The sequence below is a fragment of the Ruditapes philippinarum genome, unplaced genomic scaffold, assembly GCF_026571515.1.
Source record: "Ruditapes philippinarum isolate M1 unplaced genomic scaffold, ASM2657151v2 ctg9346_1_1_1_1, whole genome shotgun sequence".
In the NCBI taxonomy this organism is placed as follows: domain Eukaryota; kingdom Metazoa; phylum Mollusca; class Bivalvia; order Venerida; family Veneridae; genus Ruditapes; species Ruditapes philippinarum.
In genome coordinates this window covers 17,322-29,819 of record NW_026863476.1, presented here as the reverse complement: position 1 = coordinate 29,819, position 12,498 = coordinate 17,322, and the positions used below count along the sequence as shown (strand labels likewise).

At 33.0% G+C, this 12,498-nt stretch overlaps 1 protein-coding gene across 1 annotated transcript in view; it reads right to left on the bottom strand.

The window, feature by feature from the left end:
• Nucleotides 1–12,498, bottom strand: part of LOC132722165 (dynein axonemal heavy chain 8-like) — a gene marked incomplete at its 5' end in the record, with an annotated part of 71,219 nt that overhangs the window by 43,708 nt on the left and 15,013 nt on the right. Inside the window, 3 exon segments of the mRNA XM_060706607.1 lie at nucleotides 4,183–4,289; nucleotides 4,697–4,910; nucleotides 5,583–5,705. Of these exon segments, the coding sequence (XP_060562590.1) occupies nucleotides 4,183–4,289; nucleotides 4,697–4,910; nucleotides 5,583–5,705 (444 nt within the window).

The following is a 12,498-nucleotide window of genomic DNA, read 5'->3' as shown; positions in this document are numbered from 1 at the left end:
TTACAGATTTGAAACCTATGTGAATACTGATGGCTGAAAATAACAAAGGGCAATAACTGAACAAGAGGGCCATGATGGCCCAAAGTCGCTCACCTGTATATAGGCCCCCGGAGCGAGCCAATTTAAACCCAAGGGGTTTTATTTGAACAAACTTGGTTGACACCCATTAGAAGATATTTCATGCTAAACATCTAAGGTCTAGCTTATTGGGTTTTTTTAAAAGAAGATTTTTTATGTATATATATTATATATATATATATATATATATATATATATATATATATATATATATATAAGTGTGTGTATGTATGTATATATATATATATATATATATGTATGTATGTATGTATGTATGTATGTATGTATGTATATTGTATATATAATATATATATATATATAAATTACATATGTATATATATATATATACATATATATATAATATATGTGTATATATATATATATGTATGTATATATATAATATGCATATATTTAAAAAAAAAAAAGTCGAGCTAATGAATGACCCCCGGGACGGGGCCAATTTTGACCCAGGGCTCTTATTTGAACGAACATGGTAGACATCCATTAGAACATGTTTCATGCTAAATATCTTAGCTCTAGCTCTTTGCATTCTTTAAAAGAAATTTTTTTAAGTTTTTACTATATGCATATAGGGAAAATCAATGACCCCCTGGGGCGGGGCCAATTTTGACCCCAGGGCTTTTATTTGAACAAACTTGATAGACACCCATTAGAAGATGTTTCATGCTAAATATCTTAGCTCTAGCTCTTTGGGTTCTTTAAAAGAAAATTTTTTAAGTTTTTACTATATACATATAGGGAAAATCAATGACCCCCAGGGCGGGGCAGATTTTAATTCTAGGAACAAAATTTGAACAACTTTGGTTTTGGACCTATAGATGATACCATAGACCAAATATCAAAGCTCTAGGCCATTTACTTTCAGACCAGAAGATTTTTCAAGTTTTCACTATATGTATATAATGAAAATCAATGACCCCCGAGGGCGGGGCCAATTTTGACCCGAGGGCCATTATTTGAACAATCTTGGTAGAGGTCTACCACACAATGTTTCATGCCAAATATCTTACCTGTAGCCTTTGCCAATTCAGAGAAGAAGATTTTTTTATGTTTTACTATATACATATTAGAAAAACCTATGACCCCCCGGGGCGGGGCCAATTTTGACACTAGGGACAAAATTTGTACAACTTTGGTATTGGACCTTCAGATGATACCATAGACCAAATATCAAAGCTCTAGGCCATTTACTTTCAGACCAGAAGATTTTTCAAGTTTTCACTATATGTATGTAATGAAAATCAATGACCCCCCGGGGCGGGGCCAATTTTGACCCTAGGGCCATTATTTGAACAATCTTGATAGAGGTCTACTACACAATGTTTCATGCCAAATATCTAATCTGTAGCCTTTGCCAAATCAGAGAAGAAGATTTTTTTAGATTTTACTATATACATATAAGGAAAAACCTATGACCCCCGGGGCGGGGCCAATTTTGACACTAGGGACAAAATTTGAACAACTTTGGTATTGGACCTTCAGATGATACCATAGACCAAATATCAAAGCTCTAGGCCATTTACTTTCAGACCAGAAGATTTTTCAAGTTTTCACTATATGTATGTAATGAAAATCAATGACCCCCCGGGGCGGGGCCAATTTTGACCCTAGGGCCATTATTTGAACAATCTTGATAGAGGTCTACTACACAATGTTTCATGCCAAATATCTAATCTGTAGCCTTTGCCAAATCAGAGAAGAAGATTTTTTTAGATTTTACTATATACATATAAGGAAAAACCTATGACCCCCGGGGCGGGGCCAATTTTGACACTAGGGACAAAATTTGAACAACTTTGGTAGAGGACCCATAGATGATACCATATACCAAAAATCAAAGCTCTGGCCCATGTACTTTCAGACAAGAAGATTTTTAATTTTGTGTTTTTTTTAAATCCTTTTCTGGCCCTATGACCTACATATGCAACAGACCGGAACCATTTGAACAACTTTGAAAGGGGACCACCCAAGGATCATTTCTGTAAAGTTTGGTTGATGTGCAGTCATTGGTTTCAGAGGAGATGTTGTTTATGTGAAAAGTTGACGACGCACGACGACGGACGACGGACACAGGGCGATCACAATAGCTCACCCTGAGCATTGCTCAGGTGAGCTAAAAATAATGCAGGGTAGGTTATCATTCTTGTGTGCTGCATCCCTCCTCAGTAAAATCTATCCACCTATGAAGTTTCAAGTTGATACCTCAAATACTTTTTGAGAAAAAAATTGAATTGAAAAATTAAGTATGAAAAATAACAAAGGGCAATAACTCAAAAATTATAAAAGGTAGAGTTATCATTCTTGTGCAGTGCACACCTCCTGAGTGAGATCTATGCACCTATGAAGTTTCATTTTGATATCTCAAAGGTTTTTTGAGTTATGCTCTGGACAAAAATTAATTTTGAAAAATAACAAAGGGCAATAACTCAAAAATAATGCAGGGTAGAGTTATCATTCTTAAGCACTGCACTCCTCCTCAATGAGATCCATCCACCTTTGAAGTTTCAAGTTGATACCTCAAATACTTTTTGAGATAAGCTCTGGACAAAAAAGCATGAAAAAAAAACAAAGGGCAATAACTCAAAAATTGTATAGGGAAGAGTTATCATTCTTGCGCACAACATTCCTCCTCAATAAGATCTATCCACCTATGACATTTCATGTTGATATCTCAAAAACTTTTTGAGTTATGCTCCACTCAGGTGAAAAATTAGGTATGAGAAATAACATAGGGCAATAACTCAAAAATTATGAAAGGTAGAGTTATCATTCTTGTGCACTGCACACCTCCTGAGTGAGATCTATGCACCTATGAAGTTTCATGTTAATATCTCATAGGCTTTTGGAGTTATGCTCTGGACAAAAATCAATTTTGAAAAATAACAAAGGGCAATAACTCAAAAATCATGCAAGGTAGAGTTATCATTCTTGTGCACTGCACTCCTCCTCAATGAGGTCTATCCACCTATGAAGTTTCAAGTTGATAACTCAAATACTTTTAGAGATATGCTCCGGACAAAAATGTCGGACGGACGGACGGAAGGTCGGACGGAGACTATTTCTATATCCTCGCCGAAAATTTTCGGCAGGGGATAATAACTCTACAAATACTGAAGATGGAGTTAAGGTTATTGTACACGGCACTTCCTCTCATTGGGCTTGACCATTGTATGAAGTTGTATTGAATTCCAACTACTAGTTTTCAAGTTATGGACTGGACAAGAAAGTAACAAAGGGCAATAACTGTAATTAGTCCAAATAGAGTTATGGTTCTTGTGCACTGCACCTCATCTCACTGCCCTTGACCATTTTATGAAGTTTCATTGAATTCCAACCATTAATTTTCAAGTTATGCACTGGACAATAAAAAGAAACAAAGGGCAAAAACTCTTAAATGAGTCAAGAAAGAGTTATGGTTTCTGTGCACTGCGCTTTCTCTCAATATACTTGACCATTGTATGAAATTGTATTGAATTCCAAATTTAGTAGTTTTCAAGTTATGCTCTGGACAAGAAAAAAGCAATGGAAAAGTAACATAGGGCAATAACTCTATAATTACTCTGGACAGAGTTATGGTTCTTGTGCACTGCACTTTCACTTATTGTGCTTGACCATTGTATGAAGTTGTATTGAATTCCAACCATTAGTCTTCAAGTTATAGTCCGGACAAAAGAAAGCAATGGGAAAGAAACAAAGGGCAATAACTCTGTAAATACTTTAGATAGAGTTATGGTTCTTGTGCATTGCACTTCCTCTTATTGTGCTTGACCATTGTATGAAGTTGTTTTGAATTCCAACCAGTAGTTTTCAAGTTATGCTCCGGACAAGGAAAAGTAACAAAGGGCAATAACTCTGTAATTAGTAAAGATTGACTTATGGTTCTTGTGCACTGCACTTCCTCTCAATGTGCTTGACCATTGTATGAAGTTATATTAGTCTTCAAGTTATGCTCCGGACAAGGAAAATGCAACGGACCGCTGGACCGACCGACCGACCACCCGGTGACTCCTATATACCCCCCAAACTTCGTTTCGGGGGTATAATGACTTGACAACAAAGTACTGTAGTACTTCAGTGAGTTACCTTGGTTGCCTGCCAAACAATTCTTGTTGCTGGGACTAACAATTTTGTGATGTCACATATTTCTGTGTTAAATCTCTCTGGACAGAAGTATCCACATCCAATGATTCCTTAATAGGAAAAAACAGCATACTAGGTTGCATTTTACAGTCATATGTATCAAACAGAATATTTTGATTTTTAATCATTTTATCAGTAAACTAACTGATTAAAGAATCCTAGCATTGGCAAATTTCGGCTTGTCCTACCAGACAAGCAAACATATTACAATTATGTACTCGTCATGCGTCCAGGCTGCATTTTCATGAACTGTGAACTGAACTATTTTCATGAAGGCATATATATAGAAATCATAAACAATTGTTGTTTCTTCAATTAGTAATAAATTATTAGGGTAACATTTTCAATGTCTTTTCATATTCATAGAGATGATGAAGATTCTTTTTCTACGTAAGATAAGCATTTACAATTTTAAAATGCACTTTGTTTCAATAAAAATCTAAACTTAATAACTTACCAAAGATTTTATCTATAGAGTTGTTTGATGGCAAAGTACAATTGAAGATACAAAATTGCCTTTTTAATCTTTCTGGAATATCATTTCTGCCTCCACCAGGGTGAATCATAGCTGCTACAAACTGTAGGTCTACTATAGATATAAAGTCACCAGGTTTATCCAGACTGTACATGCCATGCATTTCCATCATCTGGCGTGTGATCTCATTGGTTACCTAAAAATAAAAAAATACAAGAAATTACATCATCAATCAGCACATATTTTAAAATATCATTACTTCTTCAATATGTACAGCATACATGCCAATTAACAGCCCGTACGTTTGGTAATTCCTGGAAGTGTGCCAGATATGATTTATATCCTGGTAAAAATAGAAATAAGAAATAATTTCAGTAGGATAATAATCACAATATGAACTATTATAATTCTATGACATAACTATTCAAAGGCAATGATAACGAAAAAAATTGAACCCAGAGTATAGCAATACACAGGCAATAATTAAAATCAAATAAAGATTAAATTTTCTCTCCCTGGCTTGCTGAGTGAAGGTGTCTTAAACAACCAGCTAGCACAAACTGAATCTACCTTCAGGTTGATGCTTGACTCCATTTAGTGCTATAACACCATGAAAATCACTGCTTATTATGGGATAATAAAGTCTTCAGAAATTAGTTAAAATTTCAGCTATTTTTACCAAATGAAATGGCAAAATGTCCATAATTAACATAGCCTTATGCTAATGCAAATGTCCACCCATCAATTATTATTGGGAGGCAAATGTCCACCCTTTGGAGAGGGTGGGGGTGTCTGTTACAGAAAAAGGGCAAATATCCTAAAAATTGCTAATATTTATTGACAATTTGTCTAAAGGGAGTAAGTTTACCTGATCTCCCCACTCATTTATAATGGGCATGTTGACATCATCAATGAAAACTGTCATACGTCTTCCACCAGGTGGTCCATATGTGCTTCCCATTCTCTTGTCCACATAACTTTCTATCGTTCTCTACAACAGAAACATACCAATCATTGTTATAATAAAATAGATTACAACATTGCCATGTTACCAATCATACAAAATTACAATCCTTAATCTTAAGTGCCTGTAAAGACCTGACTATTTGGATAAAGAGTTAGTCAGGAACAAGACTCTGCCAAGTTACTACTAAACATAAAATTGAGAGCCAGATGTATCTATCTCTTACTCTACTGGAAGCAAGTATTTAATCCTTTTATTTTCTTGTATTAACCTAGTCTGCCAAATAAGGCACACGCCTGAAGCCCGCGGTGTGAAAAATCCCATTCGGGCTTGAAGAAATCCAAAGATCATAAGCCCGACGGGCCTTTGAATTTAGAATGTGTTTTCATTCAGCTTCAATATTTCTCAGAAATTACTGTGTAATACGTCATAAGTCTATGGACATCAATTAAGATTTGCGTAATATGTCATTCAATAATGCCTATTCTATATTTAACGTCTTCAGCGATTGGTTGGCGTAAATATACCAACAATGCCCAAGTATAATTGTTAATGTTAGCTGTTTAAAGAACAAGTAATCATAAATTTCCGTTAGAATATATTTATTTTTAGATTGACCTGTTTAGATTTGTGATCAGCTACATTATTACACCTCTGAAGCGAAAACCGGGAGTTAAACTGTCTGGTTGTGTGGGATGTTCATTGAATGCAATGCTTCCTTTGTTGATATTTGTGTTCATATATCAAACAAATAAAGTGGAAAGCAGGTAGATCGACGAGTAATGTTGAGTATATACAGAACAGAAAAAGAGAAATTCATTGAAAAGTGGCCAACTGAATTTCTGTCCCTTTCTGCTTAAATTGAACCTTGTTGATGTGAATAAAACATAAAATTAACGGTTGTCTATTTTGCATAATAGATATTTTGGGCCTCTGATAATCTCGACTCCGGGCCTATACTATAATGATTTAGTAAACATAGAAGGGATGTAAAAAAAACACTGTCAAGAACATCAGAGAGTGTTTAAACTAATTTATTTACTGGTTTTGGTCAAACAATGATATTCATCAGTATAATACAATACAAAAATTCAGACCTAAGGTAAAACCTGTCATTAAAATAAAGCTTTATATCAGATTTCAACTGTTTTGGTGCAAAAACAAAAATAATTAAATGATGAAAACATGTTTTTAATAACAGATGTGAATTAAAAAATATTTTCTTTCTTTGCATATGCAAAATATGTATAATGTCCAAAATGATTTTTATATTTGGATTGTATTCAGAAGGTCATTCTCAGACACTATGAAATATCTATTATGGAACATAATACACTTATCTTTTATTCTATCACGCTTCACACTATTACCCTATCACACATATAGGGAAATCAAGTGCATTATCACACGATATACACAGCATAAAAAAATGAATGCTTACACGTCATATGACATTGTCATATGTGACGTCATTGAACTAAATGACTTAAGGAAATTTACTTCTACGCTCAATGTAGTTCAACATATTTTTATCAATTCTCTTTTAATGAGCATGTTAGATTATGGAAATAGATATTTATTTTTTTCTTGCATTATCGTATTATAAAAAATACTCAAATATAAGTTATATTTTTATATTACATAATAAAAGAGCTGTCGGAAGGACAGCACGCTCGACTATTCTAAGTGCTTGATAGTAAAAGAGCCTTGATAATGTTAAATTTTTTAAGTTCACAAAAGGGCTAATTTTTTTTTATAAATTCATGTTATAGGCCTTAGAGAGAGTCTAATTCTACTGCACTGGACCACCTAGGGTTAATGAGATGAACATATGATCTTATCAGATGACCAAGCAGAACGCTAAAAGTATCCTATCAGAGTGGCCGCAGTTAATTTCTCTTAATTTATGTGTTTATGTGTTATTACTAGAATTAAGATTTATTCAATTATTCTTGTTAAATGGATTAATACAATTACTTAATAACTTTTGTAAAATGGATTAAATACCGGATTTATTTGTTCATAATTTAATTTAAAGTGACAATATTCTGGATATAACAATTGACTTCTGTTTTTGATTTGATTATCCATTTATATTTTCCACATGGATTGCTACAAGAATGGGTAAAGTGTTCAGTTCCAGTAGGGAACTCCACTTTTCAAGAAGCCCAACAGTCGCTATATAACCAGTACAGTAGGTACTGAGGCGTACTGCAACGACCCCAGAGTTTGCGGACAGTAGGTCCAACATAACTCTGCAACAAAATTTGGAATGTCTAGAGTTTGCGGACAGTAGGTCCAATATTAACTCTGCAACAGATTAGGAAAATCTGTTTCGTCATCATGGAATGATGGACAACAGTATGAAGCCTTGGCCAGATGATTGACCTTCCAAGTTTTTATGCTACAACTACTACTACAACAACAAAGACAATATTGCTTTAACTTGAAGTTATCAAATTAATATTATATTATTTAACAATTTAATTTCTTGAGCCACGAACATACCAAAGTCATGTGTCTTAGGCCAACGAAATGCACATATCACAGCTTATAATTTATAAGACTCTTATTCTATTGGTTAAAAAGATCTGCAGTATCTTACTGTTTTAAATCTTACTTGATATAAGAAAATATCAGCTCTTGCTCACAAAATATAATTCTATGTTTAGTTGGGTAACTGTATGATAAGTTAAAATAAAAATTATTTGAATTAAAGATATACTATGCTCAAATTCATTGTATTTTTAAATATTGATAATTGCTATACAGTCTCTTTTTTAATATAAAATAAACATGTTTTGACTACACTCTAAGAAGATATCTTATGTCTTAAACTCTACACAATTTAGAGGCACAATAAGAATGCATAGTGTCAAAAAAAAAACAAAAACAAACAAACAAAAAAAAACAAACTTTACTTATATGCAGCTTCCCAAACACAGTTTGTACATTCTTTTATTCAAATAAGACATATTTAGAAAGAAATACATAGATATCAAATAATTTCTGGGATAAAAATATTTTACTCTGAGATGAGTATAGTATATGTTTAACATGCTTTGGGCGGAAAAACAGTAAGTTACATTTTACAGTATCATCCTTGAACAGGCTCATTCAAACCAAGCCTGCAACATTTTCATTTATGCTGTTTTGGGCGTATTGTAGAGATTTTATTTGCACAAAAATGGTTTTATATTAGAGGAATATTCTGGAGTAAGTTTTGCCTAGAAATGTCAAGAACTGTATACTCCAAATTTGTTACATAACAGGGAATATGCTGGAGTAAGTTTTGAATAGAAATGTCAAGAACTTTGTACTCCACATTTGTTATATATGATGGAATATGCTGGAGCTAGTTTTGCATAGAAAATGTCAAGAACTGTGTTCTCCAAATCTGTTATATATAGAGGGAATATGCTGGAGATAGTTTTGCATGGAAATGTCAAGAACTGTGTACTCCAAATTTGTTATATAAGAGGGAATATGCTGGAGCTTGTTTTGCATAGAAATGTCAAGAACTGTCTACTCCAAATTTGTTATATAAGATGGAATATTGCTGGAGCTAGTTTTGCATAGAAATTGCAAGAACTGTGTACTCCAAATTTTTTATATAAAATGGAATATGCTGGAGCTAATTTTGCATAGAAATGTCAAGAACTGTGTATTCCAAATTTGTTATATAAGAGGGAATATGCTGGAGCTAGTTTTGCATAGAAATGTTAAGAACTGTGTACTCCAAACTTGTTATATAAGATGGAATATGCTGGAGCTAGTTTTGCATAGTAATGTCAAGAACAGTGTACTCCAAATTTGTTATATAAGATGGAATATGCTGGAGCTAGTTTTGCATAAAAATGCCAAGAACTGTGTACTCCAAATTTGTTATATAAGATGGAATATGCTGGAGCTAGTTTTGCATAGTAATATCAAGAACAGTGTACTTCAAATTTGGTATATAAGAAGGTATATGCTGGACCTAGTTTTGCATAAAAATGTCAAGAACTTTGTACTCCAAATTTGTTATATAAAAGGAATATGCTGGAGCTAGTTTTGCATAAAATGACAAAACCGTGTACTACAAATTAGTTATCTATATAAAAGCGAATATGCTGGAGCTAGTTTTGCAATAAATATCCAAACCTGAGTTTCTCCAAATTTGTTATATAAGATGGAATATGTTGGAGCATGTTTTGCATAGAAATGTCAAAACCCGCGAGTACTCCAAATTTGTCATACGAGAAGGAATATGTTGAAGCAAATTTTGCATATCTTGTCAAAACCGGAATACTCCCAAATTTTTTATATACGAAGATCAAATATGCTGGAGAAAGTGTTTTGCATAGAAGTGTCAAAAACTGTGAGTCCAAATTTGCTCTTGGGAAAACGCACCATTTGGAGCTGATCTTACGAAGGAATTGTTACTTTCCTTACGGAAAGTAAACACATATTAAATAACATTGGTTGTATATAGTGTGAGGTAAGAATCTCAGGGGCAACCATGAGTACATATACAAGAAAGCTAACAAAATGTGAGTATGCATTGTTTTTACAATACTCTAGAAACACTTCGAAATACCCTGAACATTGTAAGTTGATAACTTTCAATATTGGTACTTGCTCGAGATGGTTCAATAATGAAATTTATATTGAATAACTCTTTACCTGTATATCTCAAGTAAAGTACACTGACAATGTCGATTGTAAAGAACTTGCTTTTATTTTTAAGAAAATGACATGTCATTCGAAATGGAAGAACATGAAATAAGATATGAAAAGTTTTAGTGAAGAAAATAAACATTTAATCACTAAAATATTTTTCCAACCAGAATTTTCTTCGACTGAAAGGTGTATATAGACATAGCTAAATGCATAATTGAATACATGTTTGATATACTTTGTATGCATTGAAATTTTTGCTCAAGCTAACTACAGTAAAACATAGAAAAGAAATAAAATGAATTAATGAATATAATAAAATAAACTATTAAGATGGAAAAAAAAAAATCATTTGCATTTGCCTTGTCTTTCATTGTTGGACAAACCTATGAAACCAATGTTTTACCATTCATTACAATAATGATAGTTTATACAAAGTTGTAATGTGCAGTATTTTAGATGGTTAAGATAAGGTTGATAATTTGGGATTTATTGTATACATGTACTACATCTTCAGATAAATCTCTCACTGGACCCTCTCAGTGAATTGTTTTTGTTAGGGTTTATCATCGGACTTATTCCTGGGAAAACAGCAGGTATTAATAGCTGTACCTGGTTTGTAGGTCAAACATATGTCTTAATTTGATTTGTTTGTTTGCAAGGAGGGGTTGCTTATTAACCTTCACTGTGTTATGATCCATGGCACTATAAATCACTCAGAGAGGGATTTGTGTCGGACCTATCACAACAATAGGCAAACAAAATCCTGATTAAGCTAGGGCTGTCAAAGTGTCATTAAAATTTTGATATAAATAATTGAAACAACTAGTTTCAATAAAAATATTAATTATATCAAGAAAACTGCAGTTTAGTCTATGAAACATTTCTACGGTTGATGAACGCATTTATATTTGTAGACTGCATGTTAATTAGTCAACTAGAAATGTTATAAAATTTGGAAAAAGAAATGGCAGATAAATTAATAATATATCATTATATGTAGATGTGGTACCTTACTCGTCATTGTCCGGGGAAAGGAAAACACACTAAGCAGATTATTCTACCAAATGGCATGATCATAGAATATTACTTGTTTGGGGTTTTGTTTTCAAACAACTGAAGTGGTGATAAGAGATTCAGCCATTTGTTTTGGTAGTTTTTCATTATCGTTTTTGAAATAAATCAGTTGATGACTTAATTAACTAATTAATTGATTGATTGATTCCAAACAAAAATGATAATAATATTAATAATTCAGGAAAAATGAACAAATTCATTTGTATGTTTCATTATATCCTATCCTGTATCGAGTGGAATCGAAAACGTGAACCATAGAAACATGTACTGTAACTGCAATACAGAGCTGATTTGGAAAATAATATACATGTGTTTATTGAAGAAAACATGCATGGAAAAAAAAAAAAGTAAATAATATAAACGAATAATGGCAGGTTTAGGCTTAATGGCCCTTTAACCGCAGATCAGTAATTTCAAAACACTGATTTTGCAAGATATCAGAAATCGAGCCTAAAGAAATTATAATAAAAAACATAAATGTGTTGCTTTAAAACCATAGAAAACTTCGAATATCACTACATGTGAAAGAATTTTGTGCTACACGTATATGTGTGTCAAACTTGTTTGCAATTTTCTGTTTACAATATACGATACAATGTATCAATTTTGGCAATGTAACATTGCAGCAGGGGTCAAGCCTATAATGACCTTTAATTTCCGCACAGTAGAAATAGGGAATAGTATTCTTTTATAATGATTGTTACTTTTACAGCATTTTTATGTATATGGCAATATTTCATACTTTATTTTGTACATTACATTTTCAGTTTTGAAAAGTTAATAGTCGTAGATTGAATGCGTAATCATTGTACTTGGTTATGAAGTTTTAACGACTTATCAAAATGCGAGCATGGTCTCTAAAATCTCATTAACCCTAGGTGGTCCAGTGCAGTAGAATTAATAAATTAAACGAGACTTACCTGGAAGTTGAAGTTCAATTATTATTCTACTGCTACTGGACCACAGGGTTTAATGCCCACCCAATTACCCCTCCCATATGTATAAGCCATTGTCGCATTTTGCATAATTATGTATGCTCTGAAAGTCTGCTTGGTCATCTGATAAGATCATATGTTCATCTCAT